Source organism: Lutra lutra, chromosome 11, assembly GCF_902655055.1.
Source record: "Lutra lutra chromosome 11, mLutLut1.2, whole genome shotgun sequence".
NCBI lineage: Eukaryota > Metazoa > Chordata > Mammalia > Carnivora > Mustelidae > Lutra > Lutra lutra.
The window spans coordinates 40,660,785-40,681,658 of record NC_062288.1 but is presented as its reverse complement, the minus strand read 5'-3'; the positions used below and the strand labels follow the sequence as shown (position 1 = coordinate 40,681,658).

Genomic DNA, 20,874 nt, shown 5'->3' with positions numbered 1-20,874 from the left:
AACACTGTAAATACATTACACTATCATTTATATGATGGGTTATACAATGTATGATACCGAATCTTAAAGCTTCTTTTTAATCTTTCATTGTATCTGAATAATCAGGGAGAAGGGCTGTTTACAAAAATAATCATACATTATTAAAGTAGAAATGATGAAACTTTCAGGTTGACAATGCATGTAAATAACAACCTTGTTAGAATTCCACATCTGTTATTATCACAATATACTTACCTGTTGAAGCTAAAACCATGAGGCAAATAATGCTTGAACAGGAACAGCATTAAATTTATATATAAAAAAACTTCTGGGGGGCGCCTGGGTGGATCAGTGGTTTGGGCCGCTGCCTTCGGCTCGGGTCGTGATCTCGGGGTCCTGGGATCGAGTTCCACATTGGGCTCTCTGCTCAGCGGGGAGCCTGCTTCCCTCTCTCTCTGCCTAACTCTCTACTTGTGATCTCTCTCTGTCAAATAAATAAATAGAATCTTTAAAAAAAAAAAAAAAAACTTCTGGCAAAATTCCACAACTTTTCCAAGAAAGAGTCACTTTCTTGTTTAGTCCAAAAATCAAATCCTATCCAGCAAGTAGTATTACTTCAATAATATGAAGTCTTGTCTACTACTCATATTAATCTATATATTACAGACAGCATTAATAACGTCCCCAAATAAAATATTTCATTAATACCAGGCATTCTTAAAGCCTAAAAGCTTAAGAAATAAAGTGTAAAAAAAACCAGGGGAGTTAAAATAAGGGCTTCTGAACTTAAAATAGTTATTTTTTCTTTAATTTTTTTTTCAGTGTTCCAAGATTCATTGTTTATGCACCACACCCAGTGTTCCATGCAATACCTGCTCTCTTTAATACCCCCACAAGGCTCACCCATCCCCCCATTCCCTTCCTTTCCAAAACCCTCAGTTTGTTTCTCAGAGTCCACAGTCTCTCATGGTTTGTCTCCCCCTCCGATTTTCCCCAACTCACTTCTCTCCATCTCCCAATACTCTCCACATTATTCCTTATGCTCCACAAGTAAGTGAAACCATCTGATAATTGACTCTCTCTGCTTGACTTATTTCACTCAGCATAATCTCTTCCAGTCCCGTCCATGTTGCTACAAAAGTTGGGGATTCATCCTTTCTGATGGAGGCATGATACTCCATAGTGTACATGGACCACATCTTCCTTATCCATTCGTCCGGTGAAGGGCATCTTGGTTCTTTCCACAGTTTGGTGACCGTGGCCACTGCCGCTATGAACACTGGGGTACAGATGGCCCTTCTTTTCACTCCATCTGTATCTTTGGGGTAATTAACCAGTAGTGCAACTTAAAATACTCGTTGAGCTCTGTTGTATAGTCTAACATTTTGGTTTCCTGGGTTCAGTCATACTGAATTGTCTACCGGGTTTAGTGGCTTCTTGCATCAGCTCCTGCAACTGTCCGATCTGTTCATCACGAAAGTCATTAAGTCTTTCTTCTGGGAGGGCAGCTCCAAAACATACTTTTTCTGTTGAATTTTGTCTGTTTTCATTAGTTTGTTGCCATAACACTGCTGCATACACCTAATAAAAAGACCCCCCAAAAAAAAGGTTTTTATATATATATATATAATTATATATGTATGTATATATATACACACGCATATATGTGTACGTTTATATATATATATAATTAAGTACTCATCCATTTAATGTTAGAGGACTTGAAAAATTCTAATTCCAAGTCACCTATTTCTCTCCATCACTGAAGATACAAACAGTATAGTTGTGTCTTTACTACTCACTGACAATTTCAAATATACCTTTTTAGCAAAGTTTTTAACCTAGAAATCTGTGGGCTGGGTGTGACCCATGAACAGACTCAAAGAACATGCATAAACCACCCAACAGTCATGTGCTAAATTGTATGCACACAAGCATTGCCGATAGTTCTGGGGCTGTAGCTTTCCTTGGGTTTTTATGGGGATGGAGGGGTCTTAAAGACTTAAAAGTGGGTTGCAAAATTCATGATTAATTCCCTTGCTTACAATTAAAGCATTAATTTAAATCACACTAGAGAGAATGTTTTCAAACCTTTAACCCTTCTATATTTAATAATAATTTCTGTCAGGAAAAAATTCGACATTTTTCATGCTGTCACTTTTTTCTTATTTAATCATCATCTTCAGCCTAATATTCCAACTACTATTGTCTTATACAAGGGATACTTTTTTGAAGCAGACTCTCCTGTGCAGTCAATCTTTCTTTCATCAGACAGGAGGCAACCATGTGTTTTAGTTCATGAAGTTAAAAGATTATATGCACCCTCTATGTAAGTAAATTTATCAGTTAACTCTATGTAATGCCACTAACTCCATCTGGTTTAATTAAATTGCTTATAACTGCTGGGTTGCCATTATCACCAAAGAAACTTTAATTCAAGACATTCCGAACCTTTACCTGTATTGAAAATATTTGTTTTACAGAAATCTGTTTCATAAAATAACTGGAAAAGAGTTGCACATACCCCAAGCTTTAGCAATCCCACCTCAAAGTATATGCCCCACAGCAGGGTTTCTCAACCTTCGAACTATTAACAAATTGGATAATTTGGATACTTTGTGGTGGGGTGGATGGGAGTCTGTTCTTACACGGTAGGATGTTTTAGCAGTATCTCTTGTCTCTATCCATTAGATGCCAGGAGCATACCTCCCTGAGGTATGCCTGACAATCTTGATAATCCAAAATGTCTGCAAACATTGCCAAATGTTCCCTGGCAGGCAAAACTGACCCAGGTTGAGAACTATGGCCCTAAAGAGACTTTCAAACATGTGAATGAGTAGCACAAGAAGCTTGGTATTACTTGTCAAAGCAAAAATGGAAGCGATCTCATGGTAGTTTTCAGTAGGAGGAAAGACAAATACACTAAGGTTTATTCAGATACTTCATCTCTTCAAAGAGCCAGCTTTTGGTTTCATTGATCTTTTCCCATTGTTGTTTTCATCTCCATTTCATTTATTTCTGTTGTGATCTTTATTATTTCCTAACTTCTACTGGATTTGGGCTTTGTGTGTTCTTTTTCTAGCTAGCTCCTGCAGGTGTAAGCTTAGGTTGTTGGAGATTTATCTCATTTCTTGAGGTAGGCCTGTACCACTGTAAGTTTCTCCTGAAATGGCTTTCACTGCATCACAAAGATTTTGGGCTGTCATGTTTCATTTTCATTTGTCTCCATGTTTTGTTCATTTCCACTTGATTTCTTTGTTGACTCACTGCTTGTTCAGTAGCACGTTGTTTAGCCTCCATGGGTTTTCTCCACCTTTTCCTTGTGACTGGTTTCTGGTTTCATTCCCTTGTGGCCACAAAAGATGGATGATAGGATTTCAATCTTAAATTTACTGACACTTGTTTTGTGGCCTAACATGTGATCTATCCTGGAGAATTGCCAAGTGCACTTGAAGAGAATGTATATTCTGTTGTTTCAGATGGAATGTTATATATGTAAGTCCATCTGGTCTTAAAAAAATGTAAAGCTGCTGTTGCCTTATTAATTTTCTGCCTGAATAATCTACCCATTGATGTAAGTGGGATGTTAAAGTCCCTTACTATTACTGTATTACTCCCAATGTCTCCCTTTCTATCTGTTGGGTGTATAGATATTTGGATATTGGATGATCCCTCTATCATTATGTGGTGCCCTTCTTTGTCTCATTACTGTCTTTATTTTAAAGTCTATTTTGTCTGATGTGAGTATTGCTTCTCCGTTTTTTTTTTTTCCTCACTTTTAAATGGAGTATCTTTTCCCATTCTTTCACTTTCAGTCTATATGTGTCTTCAGCTCTAAAGTGAGTCTCTTGTAGATAGCATATAGATGGGTCTTTGTTTTTTTTTTTTTTTTTTATCCATTCAGTAATCCAATATCTTTGGAGCATATAAACCATTTACATTTGAAGTAATGACTGACAGGTATGTTTTTGTCATTTTGTTAAACTGTTTTCCAGTTGCTTTTGTAGTTCTCTGCTCATTTCTTCCTTTCTTACTCTTTTCCCTTGTGATTAGTGACTCTGTGATGTTATGCTTGGCTTCTCTTTATTTTTTGGTGTACCTACTATAAGTTTTCAGTTTGTGATTAACATGAGATTTATATGTAACATTCCAAGTTATATTAAAATGGTGGCCACTTAGGTTTGAAAACATTCTAAAGGAACTTTTTAACTCCCACTTCCACAGTTCATATAAATGTTGGCATATTATACATCTTTTTTTCATATTTCCCTACTTCCAGTTAGGGCCTTTTCCACTTAAAGATGTCCCTTTAACTAATTTCTTGTAAGCTTGGTTTAGTTTAACTTTTCTTTGGAAAACTCTATCACTCTTTGCCAAATAGGGAAAAAACAAAAAACAAAAAACAAAAAACCCTACAACCAAGAATATTCTTTCAGCTCTTTACAGGCCAAAAGGGAGTAATAAGATACATTCAAAGTTGCTGCTGTTTCCCTCTATTGCTGCTTTAAAATTTTCTATTTATCTCTAATGTTTGAGATTTCAATTACTATGTGTTGAGTGATGTGGACCTCCTTGGGTTCATCTTGTTTAGAATTCTGTGTGATTCCTTGACCAAGACGCCTATTTCCTTCTGCTCTCTCTTCACCTTCTGGGACCTCTATAATGTGAATGTGCATTTGATATTGTTCAAGACATCTTTTAGCCTCTCGTTTTTTAAACTCTTTTTGCTGTCCAGCTTGGGTGCTTTCCATGACCTTGTCTTCTAGATCACTGATCAGTTCCCCTGCATCCACTAATCTACTGTTGATTCCCTCTAGTGTATTTCTTGTTTCAGTTATTGTATTCTTCAACTCTGACTGGTTCTGTTTTGTATTTTCTGAGTTCTCTCCAGTCCAGTGAGCACCTTCATGATCATTACTTTAAATTCTATCACACATATTGCTTATCTCCATTTCATTTGGAGTATATTCCTCTGTCTCACTTTGACATCTGGTGTTTCTTTCTATGAATTAGAATTCTCCTAAACTTGAAGGAATGGTCTTTTATATGGTCATCCCCAGTGGAAGCTATGTGTGCCAGGTTGGCTGCCTGGAGCTATGGCTGGCATGGGCTGAGGGTCCCAAATCTCTCTGTGCAGAAGGCACCCTGGCAGGACAGCCAAAGTGAAAGAAAAGTGGGGTGTTCTCGGGCACTCAATGCAGAAGGTGCCCTGGTGGGGGAGGTGCTGAGAGTCCCAGGGTGCTCAGTACACTTAAGATAGGAGGTTCCAGAGCACTCTGAGGTTAAGAGGGCCCTAGCAAAGCCATCTGGAGCCAGAGTGGTATGGGTCTAGAGTGTTCCAGGGTGGTTGGTACCTATGTCACCTTTGATGATGGCTGGAACTGCAGTAAGTGCTGACCATGAGAGTCCTGGTTTATGTTGCTCTGAGGCTGCCTTGGTGGGATGGCTGGGGCTGGTGTGGCCTAGGGTCCCGGGGCTCACTGGGGTGATAGGTCAGCTAGCACACCCATATCCTTCTCCTGTCCATGCTATCGAGGTGAAGGGGAAATGTAAAGCAAGGCTCTTACCAGCCCCTTTCTGTTAATTCCCAGAAAGAATTTCAACAGCTCCCTTCTTGTTTGGCAGATTTTCCCTTCTTGTTCAGATCCTTTATACTGTAGTTGTTCTTTGGTTTTTGTTTTATTTAGATCATGACAGGTGCACTCCTTAATCCTCATCACCTATTTCACCCATTCTCCCACCCACCTCCCCTCTGGTAACCATCAGTTTGTTCTCGTAGTCTGTTTCTTGGTGTCTCTCTTCTCCCTCACCCCCCATGAGTAAAATCATATGGTATTTGTCTTTCTCTGACTTATTTCACATAGTATTATTTTCTCTAGCTCTACCCATGTTGTTGTAAATAGCAAGATTCCATTTTTTATGGCTCAGCTATAGTCCACTGTATATACATACCATACTTTCTTTATCCATTTGTACATCAGTGGACACTTGGCCTCCTTCCATAGTTTATTACAGCATTACTGGATTATAGAATCTATTTTGAACTTTTTGAGGATACTCCATACTGTTTTCCACAGTAGCTGCACCAGCTTGCATTCCTACCAACAGTGCATGGAAGTTCCTTTTTCTCCACATCCTTGACAACACTTGTTTCTTGCGGTTTGGTTTTAGCCATTCTGATGGGTATGAAGTGATATCTCCTTGTAGTTTTGATTTGCATTTCCCTGATGGTGAGTGATACTGGGCATCTTTTCATGTGTCAGCCACTTGCATGGCTTCTTTGGAAAAATGTCTGTTCATGTCTTCTGCACATTTTTTAACTGGATTGTTTTTTGGGGTGTTGAGTTTGTTAAGTCCTTTATATATTTTAGATACTAGCCCTTTATCTGATAGGTCATTTGCAAATATCTTCTTTCATTCAGTACGTTGTCTTTTCATGTGGTTGGTTGTATCCTTCACTGTGCAGAAGCTTCTTATTTAGCTGTAGTCCCAATAGTTTATTTTTGCTTTTATTTCCTTTGCCTCAGGAGACATACCTAAGAAGATGTTGGTATGGCCAATGTCAGAGAAATTACTGCCTGTCCTCTCCTCTAGGATATTTATGGTTTCAAGTCTTACATTTAGGCCCTTAAGAGTTTATTTTTGCATATAGCAAAAAAAAAAAAAAAAGGTCTAATTTTCATTTTTTTGCATATGGCTGTCCAGTTTTCCCAGCAGCATTTGTTGAAGAGACGGTCTTTTTCCCACTGTATATTCTTTCCTCCTTTCTTACAGATTGACTATATAATCATGTTTATTTCTGGGTTTTCTGTTTTGTCACATTGATCTATAGGTCTATTTTTATGCCAATATTATACAATTTTAATTATTCCCACTTTGTAATAAAATTTGAAGTCTGGAATTGTGATGCCTCCAGTTTTTCTTGTAGTTGCTCTTTTTAAATGGCAGCCTTTTTTACTGTGCCCCAAGGCATCTGGTGTTGGTATGCACTAGATGGCCTAGGGCTCCCTGAGGCAGCAGGCCTGTCAAGGCACCCAGCCTCTTCTCCCAGCTGTACTTCCAAGATGGAGGAGGAACACAAAGCCTAGTGCTTACCAACAGCTCTCCTGCTGTTTGGCAGGGCTCTAGAGCTGGTTCCTTTACATTCTAGTTGCCATTTTAAACCACAGTTTTTTTTTCTTTTGTCTAGAGCAAACATATCTGCTTAGCATCCCTCAGTACTATCGTCCCTCCCCACTATAGTCTGCAATGGTTCGGGTTTCATATGTTATCACGTAGAGAACAACAAAAGAAACAAATATAGTATATCTATCTTTTGTTGTGAAGAAGCTATTCAGTCACCTGTCAGCTTTTTTCAGGAGGACCTGCTCTAACAATAGTTATGGATTTGGTGTGTGAATGTTGGAGGTAAGGTCTTCTATGTTGCCATCTTGGACTAGAATTTCAGATACTACTTTATAATCCATTAACAGGTAAATTAAGTAAATCCCTATTAGCATGGACAAATGTCCAAAACAGAATCGAAAAGTGAATTTTAAAAAAATTATTCATTTGTAGAAAATGGGAAAATTCATTCTCAAATTCACATGGAAAGGTAAGAGGCTCTGAATAGCCAAAACATCCTTGAAAAGGCAGAACAAATTTGGAGCACTCACAGCATACAACTTAAAAACTGGCAAAGTTACATTAAATAATCAAAATATAAACATACAGACCAACAGAATAAAACTAAGAGTCCAGAAATAAACCCTCCACATATCACCAATTGTTTTTCCACGAGGGTGTCAAGTTCACTCAGTGGGGGAAAGAATAGTCTCTTCAAGAGATACTTCTGGGAAAACGGGATCCCTAACTCCCATAATAAACAAAACTTAACACAAAAATCCATGAAATTTCAGACCTAAATATAAGAGATAAAATCATAAAACTCCTAGAAGAAAACAGATAAATCCGCATGACCCTGAATTTGGCAACACATTCTGAAATATGACCCCAAAACATGACCAACAAAAGAATAAACTGGGCTTCATCAAAAGCTTCTATGTAGCAGAAAACATTATTAAGAAAGTGAAAAAACAAACTACAGAATGGGAAAAAATATTCACAATCTATTTATTTGATGAAAAAACTCAGACTCACATAAAAAGAACTACATTTCAACAAAAAGACAACTCTATTTAAAAATGGACAAAGAGGGACGCCTGGGTGGCTCAGCTGGTTAAGCAGCTGCCTTCGGCTCAGGTCGTGATCCCAGCCTCCTGGGATCGAGTCCCACATCGGGCTCCTTGCTCAGCAGGGAGCCTGCTTCTCCCTCTCCCTCTGCCTCTGCCTGCCACTCTATCTGCCTCTGCTCACTCTCTCTGTCAAATAAATAAATAGAAAATTAAAAAAAAAAAAAAATGGACAAAGACTTAAGTAGACATTTCTCTAATGAGGATATACATATGATCAACAAACACATTAGAAGATATTCAACATCATTAGGGAAATGCAAATCAAAGCCCTGTTGTGTTGGCAAGAATCTGAAGAAAATGGAACCCTTGGGGAATGCTGATAAGAATATGAAATGGTATTGCCACTGTGGAAAACAATTTGGCAGTTCCTCACAAGGTGAGAGAATTACCTTATGACCCAGCAATTCCACTCATAGGTATATACCCAAAATAAATAAAAGCAGGAACTCAGCTGCTTTCACACCACTGTTCATAACAGCCTACTCACAACAGCTAATATACTCACTCTTTGCAGATGATATGATACTTGTGGAAAACCCAAAAGACTCCACCCCAAAACTGCTAGAACTCATACATGAACTCAGTAAAGTGTAGGGATATAAAATCAGTACACAGAAATCAGTTACATTTCTATACACCAACAATGAGACAGAAGAAAGAGAAATTAGGAATCAATCCCATTTAAAACTTCACCCAAAACCATAAGATATCTAGGAATAAATCTAACCAAAGAGGCAAAGAATCTGTACTCAGAAAACTATAAAGTACTCATGAAAAAAACTGAGGAAGACAAAAAGAAATGGAAAAACATTCCATGTGCATGGATTGGAAGAACAAATATTGCAAAAATGTCTATGCTACCTATAGCAATCTACACATTTAATGCAATCCCTATCAAAATACCATCAACTTTTTCAAAGAAATGGAACAAATAATCCTAAAATTTGCATGGGACCAGAAAAGACCCCAAATAGCCAGAGGAATGTTGAAAAAGAAAACCAAAGCTGGTGGCATCACAATTCCAGACTTCAAGCTCTATTACAAAGCTGTCATCATCAAGACAGTATGGTACTGACACAAAAACAGACACATAGATCAATGGAACAGAATAGAGAACCCAGAAATGGGCCTCAACTGTGTGGTCAACTAATCTTCAACAAAGCAGGAAAGAATATCCAACAGAAAAAATGTCTCTTCAACAAATGGTATTGGGAAAATTGGACAGCCACATGCAGAAGAATGAAACTAGACCACTTTCTTACACCACACACAAAAATAAACTCAAAATGAAGACCTCAATGTGAGACAGGAATCCATTAAAATCCTTGAGAATACAGGCAGCAACCTCTTCGACCTCAACTGCAGCAAGTTCTTCCTAGAAACATCATCAAAGCCAAGGGAAGCAAGGACAAAATGAACTACTGGGACTTCATCAAGATCAAAAGCTTTTGCACAGCAAAGGAAACAGTCAACAAAACCAAAGACAACAGAATGGGAGAAGATATTTGCAACTGACCTATCAGATAAAGGGCTCGTATCCAAAATCTATAAAGAACTTACCAAAGTCAACACCCAAAGAACAAATAATCCAATCAAGAAATGGGCAGAAGACATCCAAATGGCCAACAGACACATGAAAAAGTGCTCAACATCACTTCGCATGGGGGAAATACAAATCAAAACCATGGTGAGATACCACCTCACACCAGTCAGAATGGCTAAAATTTACAAGTCAGGAAATGACAGATGCTGGCGAGGATATGGAGAAAGGGGAACCCTCCTACACTGTTGGTGGGAATGCAAGCTGGTGCAGCCACTCTGGAAAACAGAATGGACATTCCTCAAAGAGTTGAAAATAGAGCTACCCTACAACCCAGCAACTGCACTATGGGGTATTTACCCTAAAGATATAAATGTAGTGATCTGAAGGGGCACATGCTCCCCAATGTTTATAGCAGCAATGTTCACAATAGCCAAACTATGGAAAGAGCCTAGGTGTCCATCAACAGATGAATGGATAAAGAAAATGTCATATATATATACATGTGACATATATATGACATCATATATATATATGATACACACATATACACACATGTATACAATGGAATACTATGCAGTCATCAAAAACCAGAAATTTTGCCATTTGCAACAACAAATGGTGGATGGAACTGGAGGGTATTATGCTAACTGAAATAAGTCAATCAGAGAAAGACAATTATCACATGTCTTCATATCATACCTCACTGATATGAGGAATTTGAGAAACAAAACAGGATCATAGGGGAAGGGAGGGAAAAATGAAACAAGAAGAAACTAGAGAGGGAGACAAACCATAAGAGACTCTTAATCTCAGGAAACAAACTAAGGGTTGCTGGAGGGAAGGGGGATGGGAGGGATAGGGTAGCCTGGTGATGGACACTGGGGAGGTTATGTGCTATGGTGAGTGCTGTGAATTGTGTAAGACTGATGGATCACAGACCTGTACCCCTGAAACAAACAATATACTGTATGTTAATAAATAAATAATCCCCCCCCCCCAAAAAAAAAGTGAACTATAGATTTTTTTATTTTTGGCCAGCTTTGGAAATTAATAAAACTAAAAAGGATAACCTAACAAGAGAAACAACCAGACAGGAGTACCCCCCGATACTTATCACCTATACCAAAAATCAACCTATACCTAAGAACCCTATACATCTAACCCAGTTTACATAATCACATGTTAAACATCACTATGGGAATGTAATCAGCAAAATCCAGGCTACAAAAAAAAACTACAAAAACAACCTTAATCTAAGAACAAATAAAGGAAAAATAACCTTACAGTGAGAAACCACTAAGACACCACCTTAACGTGATCAAGGTTAACATCACCAGTAATAAGTGATACTGACAGCATGCAACCCCTGATAATGCTGCACTGAGAAGGGTATGTCATCTCCATAATATTTCTCTAATGTACAACCTCAATGCAATCATAAGAAAACATCAAACTGCAACTAAGGGACTCTTCATCAAATAACTACCAGTAGTTTTCAAATGTTTTAATGTCATGAAAGCAAAGACTAAAGAACTGTCACAGATCAGAGGATACAATGGCAACATGACAACCACATGCAATGTAGAACATTGGATTAGACCCTGGAACAGAAAAAGAACATTAACATAAGAACTGGTGAGACTGAATATACTAAGTAGTTAATAATATTATACTCATGTTAATTTCTTAGTTCTGATCATTGTACTATAATTATGCCAGATGTTAACAAGTAGGGGAGCTATACTATTTTTGCCACTGTAGATCTAAAGTTAATTCAAATTAAGAAGCTAAAATATTTTTAAATTTCAAGAAAAGGGAGATTTAACAGACATCAATTATGATATATCAATTTATTTTGATTCTTATTCAAACAAAAATGCTAATTTAAAAAACTGGATGTTTGATTATACTAAGAATTACCGTTAATTTTGGAGATATGGTAATGGTATTATCAAAATTTTAGAGTTCCTTTTAGAGATAAATATTAAAGTATTTGTGAATAAAATTAGGCTTGTGATTTGCTTTAAAATAATCTGAGGATGAGGGAACAAAGTAGATGAAGGTACAAATGAAACAAGATTGGCCATAGTTGAAAAATACTAAAGCCAAGTGATAGGGACATGGTGGTTTGTTATATTCTCTCTACATTTGTGTATGCTTGAAATTTTTTCTATTCACTGAAAAATGTACACACACACACATAATACAATTTAAACAGAATTAGCCATGTACAAATACCATTCAACTAAAACTATTATTTCAATCAGTCCTTTAAATATACCTACAAAGTTTCCCAAAGCACTGGAAAGCTCCCTTGGCCTAATCTAAGCACAGGCCTGTGACTCTAGACTAGTCTGCTCTCATACTAAATTCTCTAACCAAAAACCATAGCTCTCAATTCTTTTTGTTTCAACGAATGAAGGATAGTAAGTGTTTTTACTGCTAAATTTATTTTTTGTTAAGTCAAAAAAAAACTTTTTCAGATTAAGTATTAACTGTTCTTTGCCATGTCAACTTCTAAAATAACTTTTTTTTACTTACAGAGTCATCAGGATTCAAAGAAGAAAACCAGTTTGCTCTGAGGCTATCCTCAAAAAATTTTTTTAAAGACTTAATTTTCTGGGCTTAAGGCTTTATTTGTTGTTGCAAGACTCTAGTACTTTTCCTGCCTCAGTCATGGAAGCCCACACAGAAAAAGGGGCCCGAAACTCAAAGTAGTTTGGAATGCTGAGCCCCCTACATGGAGAGCGCAGCTGTAGAGTCCACAGTCCTATGGGAAAGAGACTTTATGGGAATGAGAAATAAACTTCTGTTAAACTATACACACACACACACACACGCTATTGAGTAATCTCTATACCCAACATGGGGCTCGAACTCACATCCCCAAGATCAAGAGTGCATGCTCCACCTACTAAGCCAGCCAGGTACCGCCCCCCACCCCACATGGAGATCTTTATTTCTAATTAGGTCCTAACGATTACCCGGGTAACAAAGTTTTGTTTCTTTTATTTCCTGCTAATTACTATTGTTTGATCCTCACTCTCCTGCCAATTAGCCACTTCTTTAAGTTTCTCCTTCCTCTGTAGTAAATGTTCATTAGAGAACACACTTAGGTTCTTTAATGAAAAAAACCCTACTGTTACTAGCAGTTTTTCTTCTTTCTGTTTCTGGAACTATTTCTTAAATACCTTATCACTGCCATAATTTTTAAGCCATACATATTTTTTTAAATCTAAGTAAGACGTAACAAACTTTTTAAATAGGTTTCACAGCAGTTTCCTTACCAAAAGAATAAATAGGATTTCAACTTGATACTGTAGCATATGCTTGTGAACCCTGATTAAATTCACTTTATATACCATTAAATTACCACTTGGATTTATAATCTGAATCACTGGATTTGCACCATCTGCCCCACAAGCCAGCATCAAAGTAGAGTAAGACTCCATATAAACCTGGCATAGAAAAAACGGAGACAAATGTGGGCCACAATTTTTTAAGATGCCAATAATGAACACTGTTGGTAAGAGAAAAACATTTGAACATGGGACAGTGATAGAGTCACAAAAAGCCAGGAGTCAAGTAAATAAATCTATGGACTTCAGGCAGTTCAGACTATAATTGTGAATAATAGGGCTATCAGAGCAGAAAAGGTACTAGACCCATTCGTATCTTTAAAAAAAAGTCTTATGGGGCGCCTGGGTGGCTCAGTGGGTTAAGCCGCTGCCTTCGGCTCAGGTCATGATCTCAGGGTCCTGGGATCGAGTCCCGCATCGGGCTCTCTGCTCAGCAGGGAGCCTGCTTCCCTTCCTCTCTCTCTGCCTGCCTCTCTACCTACTTGTGATCTCTGTCTGTCAAATAAATAAATAAAATCTTTAAAAAAAAAAAAGTCTTATATGTATATAGAAACAGATATAAGGTTTGGTCAAATTAAATATAGTACACATAAACTATGCAACAGTTAAAAAGAGGCCCCTAAGTGAAAAAAGCAGCTTGCAGATTGTTTTTTAAAAAAAATTTTTGAAAAAAAAAGTCATTTTATATGTTTTTAAAATTCATACACATTTATATAGGTAATAGAATACTTATATATTTATACATGTAAATGAAGAAGCTGAAAGGATGCCCACAAAAGTTTGGGGGGGTGGTCTTTCATATTTTGTTCATATTTTGATGTTCAAATTTTCATATTTTGAACATCAAGTGATGTTCAAAACATCACTTTTTTTTTTTTTAAAGATTTTATTTATTTATTTGACAGAGAGAAATCACAAGTAAGCAGAGAGGCAGGCAGAGAGAGAGGAGGAAGCAGGCTCCCTGCTGAGCAGAAAGCCCGATGCGGGGCTCGAACCCAGGACCTGGGATCATGACCTGAGCCGAAGGCAGCGGCTTAACCCACTGAGCCACCCAGGCGCCCCCCCCCTTTTTTTTTTTTTTTTTTATTCGACAGAGAGAGAGAGATCACAAGTAGGCAGAGAGGCAGGCAGAGAGAGGAGGAAGCAGGCTCACCGCTGAGCTGAGAGCCCGATGCGGGGCTCGATCCCAGGACCCTGAGATCATGACCTGATCCGAAGGCAGAGGCTTAACCCACTGAGCCACCCAGGTGCCCCCAAAACATCACTTCTGTAATGTTTTGATCTTTTATAATATTAAATATTATTTAAGTAATTAAATGGAAGGAAAACAAAGCAAAAAGCTTTTTTTGACAAATTTTGGAATGGAGGAAGTTAGAGCTCTGGTTTTCATGATTTGCCCCAAGAGCAGAGACCAAATCAATTTGCCATAAAGACGAACAAAAGAAAACTCAAATTCTCATTTTGTTTAATCACATATCTGTTACTTGCCCTTTGTTCTTTTTTTTTTTTTAAGATTTTATTTATTTGACAGACAAAGATCACAAGTAGGCAGAGAGGCAGGCAGAGAGAGAGAGAGGGAAGCAGGCTCCCCGCTGAGCAGAGAGCCCTATGCAGCTCAATCCCAGGACCCTGGGATCATGACCTGAGCTGAAGGCAGAGGCTTTAACCCACTGAGCCACCCAGGCGCCCCTGCCCTTTGTTCTTTAAAACAAAATTACAACTGAACAGCCCCAAATTCATGACATGATAATGCAAATTGTCAAACCCTAAATCGCTTCACAAAAGGATATTCATATTTAGAAAAGCATTTATCATAGGCCCCTTTGAAAAGTGAAAACAAATGGTTTAAGAAGCTTAATCTTTCTTTTGAACTATGTATTATATGTATTATTATTAATCATATCAATACCCCTTGTAGGCATATATGGTGCTGCCATGCCCACAATCTCCTGGAAAGCTAAAATAAGAGTACTCTTTCAGAGTTCTGCTAAATTAAATTATTTGTACTCCTTCAATGTAAACTCCCAAAGAGAAAGACAACTAGTAGATCCAGAAGGAAAGTTACCTTTCTCCCCAAAATTAATTACTGGAAGATTTTATTTAGCAACATTGAACCAACAAAGTTTGGAACATTCAGTCAAGCTTTCCCTGGAGAACGGATTAAAAATGCCATGCCTTCTGGAGGAACAAAAACAACAAGACACCCACCTCCATAAGAAACCTGAAAGTTACCTGAATTACAATAACTAAATTCAAAGACACCTTAGGGATTTGAAGCACAGCTGCCCAAGTTGTTAATACAGAATATGTTATATTATAGAAAAAAAGGAATCTATGTTAATAATCTGATTTTTTTTTTTTTTTTGCTGACAGGTTTTATAATTTTCACGTCAGTGAGAGGAGATCTATTGTTATAGCACAAAACATCAAATGCCTCTTACACTATTTCTCAGCACCCGAATAGTTATAAAACATCACACTGATTCACAGAACACAAACAACAAGAATAGAAAGTAGTTTTTCTTTCTATTTCTCAGGTGGCCATGAGCTGGGCCTCTCTGGAATCAAGTTCCCCAGGTTCCTCTGCCCAGGGAAGGGAGGCAGACTCAGGACTCACCTGTGACTCCAGGGATAAGCAAAAAAGGTGTTAGCTGCTACTCAAAGCAGAGCAAAAAAAGAGACTAAAAGCATGAACATGGAAGGTTCCTGGGAGGGATGTAGTAAGGAAATGTAGAGGAGATCTGGTTCACAAACACTCTTTATACTTGTTTACTCTGAATTCTATTTGTCCTTGACATTAGTCCCATACAAATCAAGTATTTTGTAATGGCAGAAATGAAAAATCAGTACAAGTAAGTACATTTCTGTTTATGAAATTCATCCAAAAGTTCCTAGAAGCTTGCTATTAGCATTGTACTTAAGGTAAATATTATTACATAAGATATCTTACTTAAAGGCAACTCTTCATCACCCAAAAACAATATTAAAAAAAAAAAATTTCCTGGTCATTTTTAAAACTATGAAGTTAAGGGGCGCCTGGGTGGCTCAGTGGGTTAAAGCCTCAGAGGAAGGGTCCTGGGATCGAGCGCTGCATCAGGCTCTTTGCTCATAGGGAAGCATGCTTCCTCCTCTCTCCCTCTCTGCCTGCCTCTGCCTGCTTGTGATCTCTGTCAAATAAATAAAATCTTTAAAAATAAATAAAACTATGAAGGCAAATGCATTATATGTACATTTTATGATTTAGCAACTTTATTCTTTTGTAATATAATCTGCTTCAATAAGTTTTATAATACTTCATTATGTTCTAGATATAGAATTAAATGTATAATACTATGAACAATTAACACAGGATATTTTAACATGATAAAAACTATTGTCAAGCTCTCTAACTGGATATCTTTATTAATTAGAACTACCCTACATGTATAGTATAGGATTATTGTGAGAATTAAATTATAAACAGTTAATATTTTTAAAAGAGCTTTGCATTCAGTCTGTAAAATACCGTAGAATTCTCTTTGTGGCTATGTGTGTTTGTAAGTACTCTTGCCTAGAATGCTCTTTTCATGCCTGGCCCTACCATCAAGTCACAGCTTAAATGTCTCTTCCTTAGGCCTTCCGGATTCCTTCCTATATAACTGTTACTCCAGTTCTCAGTATCCTAAATTTCTGCTCAGTTCTAATCCTAATCTGGTACTTTTATTTTCCCCACTAGAATGAAAAGTCCATGAACATAGGGACACATCTTTCTTTCTCACTACTGATTCCCTTCATCTAACATGGTGCCTAGAGCAAAGAAAGTACTCCATAATTATTACCATCTTAATGGTGAATTAAATGAGTGTTGTCCACACATCTACCAGAAACCATTCTCCCAGGGTATTATAGGCACAAAGTTAATGCATAATCTCCAAATATGCCTGCTTTATCTAGTTTTTTTTTTTAAGATTCATAATTTCAGACATTTGAGGGGAGTATGGATATTTTCATAAAGTGAAAATACAAAATCTTACTTCTTACTGATGACACTGTCAAAGGTTATCTTTGCTCATGGTTGTCAAATATTTTAGTCTCAGAATTTCCTATTCTTAAATACAAAGAGGTTTTTATGTGAATTATATCAATATTCACCATATTAAGAATTAAAACATTTTAAAATTCATTAAAAATTACCAATAAACTCAAAGTAACAGCACATTTTTTATGAAAAATAACTTCAAAAATGAAAACATCTTAAAAGAATGGTACTGTTTTATAGGTCTGCAAATCTAACGACTGGTTCACTACAAAGACATCTGGATTCTCTTTTCTATTGCGATATTTAATTTTGAAGTACATAAAATCTAACCTCAAACTGATTAACAGCCGTAAAAGGGAAGCATTTTTAGTAACTTTTCTGATAATTGTGTTTATTATTCTTTGATACTACACCAAAACTAAACAAGTAGGAGTTTCTGGAAAGTTGCAATGTACCATATCAATAAACCTTTCTTACTTGCTCCACTTTACTCTCTGAATGAAATTTTTATTTCTACATGGCTTTGTAATACCATGCACTGGTCATTTGTAAAATCACTACTTTCACTAAGTTATACTGATCTCCCAAATGTTGATGTTTTACTATACAATATTTAAAAACTACATTTACTAATATCTCCACTGAAAAAATGAGAAAAGTCTTTGTCTTGGGAACTGTCTACCAATTGGGAGTAGAGGGAGGACAGTTTTCCAAAATCCAAAATTTGAGCTTCTGAGCAAAAATTTATCTTTGGCCTTCAATGTCAATTTTCCATGAAGTGACAGGCTCACTCCATTCATTTTTGAGAAAATATCTGCAAATACCCACATCTGAGAAATAATTACTTGTTGTCGTTCTTTTCAGTAAAAACTGTAAACTTTAAAAAGTGAGTATCTTAACTTTCAACGCAAATATCTTTATAAGTGCTTTTATTCAAGACAATCACATACTTTGGTATGAGGCCAAACTGTTTCATGAGTACTTCTTATTTCTTCACACAGAATATTTAAAGAACATACTCAAAGGTAAAGATTGAATAAAATTAATAACATTTGCTGTTTCATTAAGGATATTCTTAAACAAAATTGGCTTTCAAAAAGAGAGAGAGGCAGGGGAGTTCAGGAAAGATCCAGAAGAGGATCCTGAGTTTCCTTCATCCCACAGACACAGACATAACAAAATAACCACTACATATATGCAACTGGCTCTGAAAATGACCTGAAGACTAGCAGAAAAGACCTTCCACATTACTCACAGAGAGGAGGTCACACTGAAAAGGCAGGAGAGGCAGAAACTCCAAAAAGACTAAACACAAATTGGAGGGCCACCCCAAGCACAGAGAAGCCAGAAAATCAGACACCACACCAGGCAATGGAGACCCACATTGGGAGGATGAGTCCCCACAACAAACATCTGGCTTTGAAAACAAGTGGGACTTAACTTCATGAGATTTTCAAATAAGCAGGACTTAACTCCAGGTACTTTAAACCTCACTGGGGGGGCGCCTGGGTGGCTCAGTGGGTTAAGCCGCTGCCTTCGGCTCAGGTCATGATCTCAGGGTCCTGGGATCGAGTCCCGCATCGGGCTCTCTGCTCAGCAGGGAGCCTGCTTCCCTCTCTCCCTCTATCTCTCTCTCTCTGCCTGCCTCTCTGTCTACTTGTGATCTCTCTCTCTCAAATAAATAAATAAAATCTTTAAAAAAAAAAAAAAAAAACAACCTCACTGGGCTTAATACCAGGGAGGGCCAAGGTTGACAGGAAACCTAGTCCCTGCCCTTTAAGAGCCAGCATAATGAACTGGGCCAGAGACACAGCACAGAAGCAGCAGTTTGAAAGTGCCTGGATATACATGAAGGAGATTTATTTACTAATCTCAGAACCTATGTGGGCAGGGCAGGGATCTTCAGGAAATTTCTCCAGGAACAAAATGCTGGCATTTTGTTGTTTCCTTTCCCCAACCTGGAAAGCCAGAACTAAGAGTATCTATCTTGCTAGTACAACATGCCTGGCCCCTGCATTCTCCTAAGGACCCACCCATCTATCCACCTGCCTTGGCTGACTTCCCTCCAAAGCACCTCCAGCTCTACCACAAGCTGCAAGCAGCCTCTGCAGAGACCACCACTCCAAAGTGACGACTGTCCTGAGGAGAGGGGAAGATAACCCCACGCACCAGCATGCCTGCGGTTCTTGTATAGCTGAGCCTCTTAGCTGGTTGCACAGAGAGCAAGCCCTTCCATTCAATGCACCTGCAACTGTGGCAGGGAGGTTAACTGCAGACACCTCGTCTGGCTGCTGGCCCCACCCACCTAAAGCTTGTGGTGGCCTCAGTAAAGCCTCCTAATAGCACAGGGACAAAACCCTGACCGGTGCACTCACAGCAGGCAGATCAGGTCATTGCAGCTAAATGGGCTGAAAACAAGCATGGCTCAGCCGCAAGAGTAGGGTGCATGCAGTCCACACAGAAGACACCCCTGGAGTGCCTGGTTCTGATGACTAAATGGGATTGAGCGACAGGGCACCACAGGACCTGCTGTACACAAGGCCACTACTTTCAAGACCAGGAGAATGGATCCAGCTTCTCTAATACATAGTAACAAACACAAGAATTAGACAAAATGAAGAGAAAGGAGAGTGTGTCCTAAATGAAAGAACAGGACAAAAGGACGGAAAATGAATTAAATGAAATGGAGATAAGCAAAATGCCTGATAATTCAAAGTAATGATCATAGATATTCACTGCACTAGAGAAAAGAGTGGAAGAACTCAGTGAGAACTTAAAGAGATGGATAATATAAGAATCCGTAGAGCTCAAGAATTCAAGCAGTGAAAAAATGCACTAAAGGGAATCCACAGAATAGAGGATGCAGAAGAATGGATCAGCAATGTGGAAGACAGGATAATGGAAAGCAACTGAGTTGAACAGCAGAAAGAAAAAAATATAGTAATAAAAATTGAGAATACATTAAGCGAACTCAGTGACACTATTAAGTGTAATAACATTTATATTATAAAAATCCCTAAAAAAAGAAGTTAGAAGGGGACAGAAAACATGTTTGAAGAAATAGCTGAAAATTTCGTAATCGGTGGGGAGGGATTTGACTTCCAAATCTAGGAAGTACAGAAAGCCCCTAAAATAAGATTAACCCCAGAAGTTCCACACCAAAACATATAATAATTAAAATGGCAAAAAGTAATGATAAAGAGATTTTTAAAAGCAGCAAAAGCTACATATAAGAGAAACCCTGTAAGACTATCGCTTGATTTTTCAGCAGAAACTTTGCGGACCAAAAGACAGATAAAGACAGAAAAAAGTTAAAGGAGCACATCACCACTAAACCAGCCTTACAAGAAATGTTAAAGGGACTTGAAGTGTATTATAAAAGCAAACATATAGTAAAGGTAGTAGATATATCACTTATAAAGCCAGTATAGAGGTTAAAATACAAAGGTAGTAAAGTGAATTAGGTCTATAAAATTAGTCCAGAGACACTAAATAAAAACATGCAAAATATGTAATCATATACATAAAATGTGGAGGGGGAGGTAAAAATGTAGCAGTTTCAGAATGTGTTCAATTTATAATATGTTCAAACTCAAGTGACCATCAAATTAATACAAATATACATATGTGCATTACCATAATGTAAAAAACCTATAGATACACACAAAACCATCAAACATAAGACAAGAGAGCAAGAAAAGAGAAACTACAGAACAACCAGAAAACAATTAACAAAATGGC

At 37.6% G+C, this 20,874-nt stretch overlaps 1 protein-coding gene across 1 annotated transcript in view; it reads right to left on the bottom strand.

Moving 5' to 3' along the window:
* Positions 1-1,305: 1,305 nt before the first annotated feature.
* The window catches only part of SDHAF3 (succinate dehydrogenase complex assembly factor 3), a 63,016-nt gene continuing 43,447 nt past the window's right edge, over positions 1,306-20,874 (bottom strand). The window contains exon 2 of the mRNA XM_047695793.1: positions 1,306-1,560. Within this exon, the coding sequence (XP_047551749.1) occupies positions 1,357-1,560 (204 nt within the window). The 3' untranslated portion in view covers positions 1,306-1,356. The remainder of the gene's footprint in view (positions 1,561-20,874) is intronic.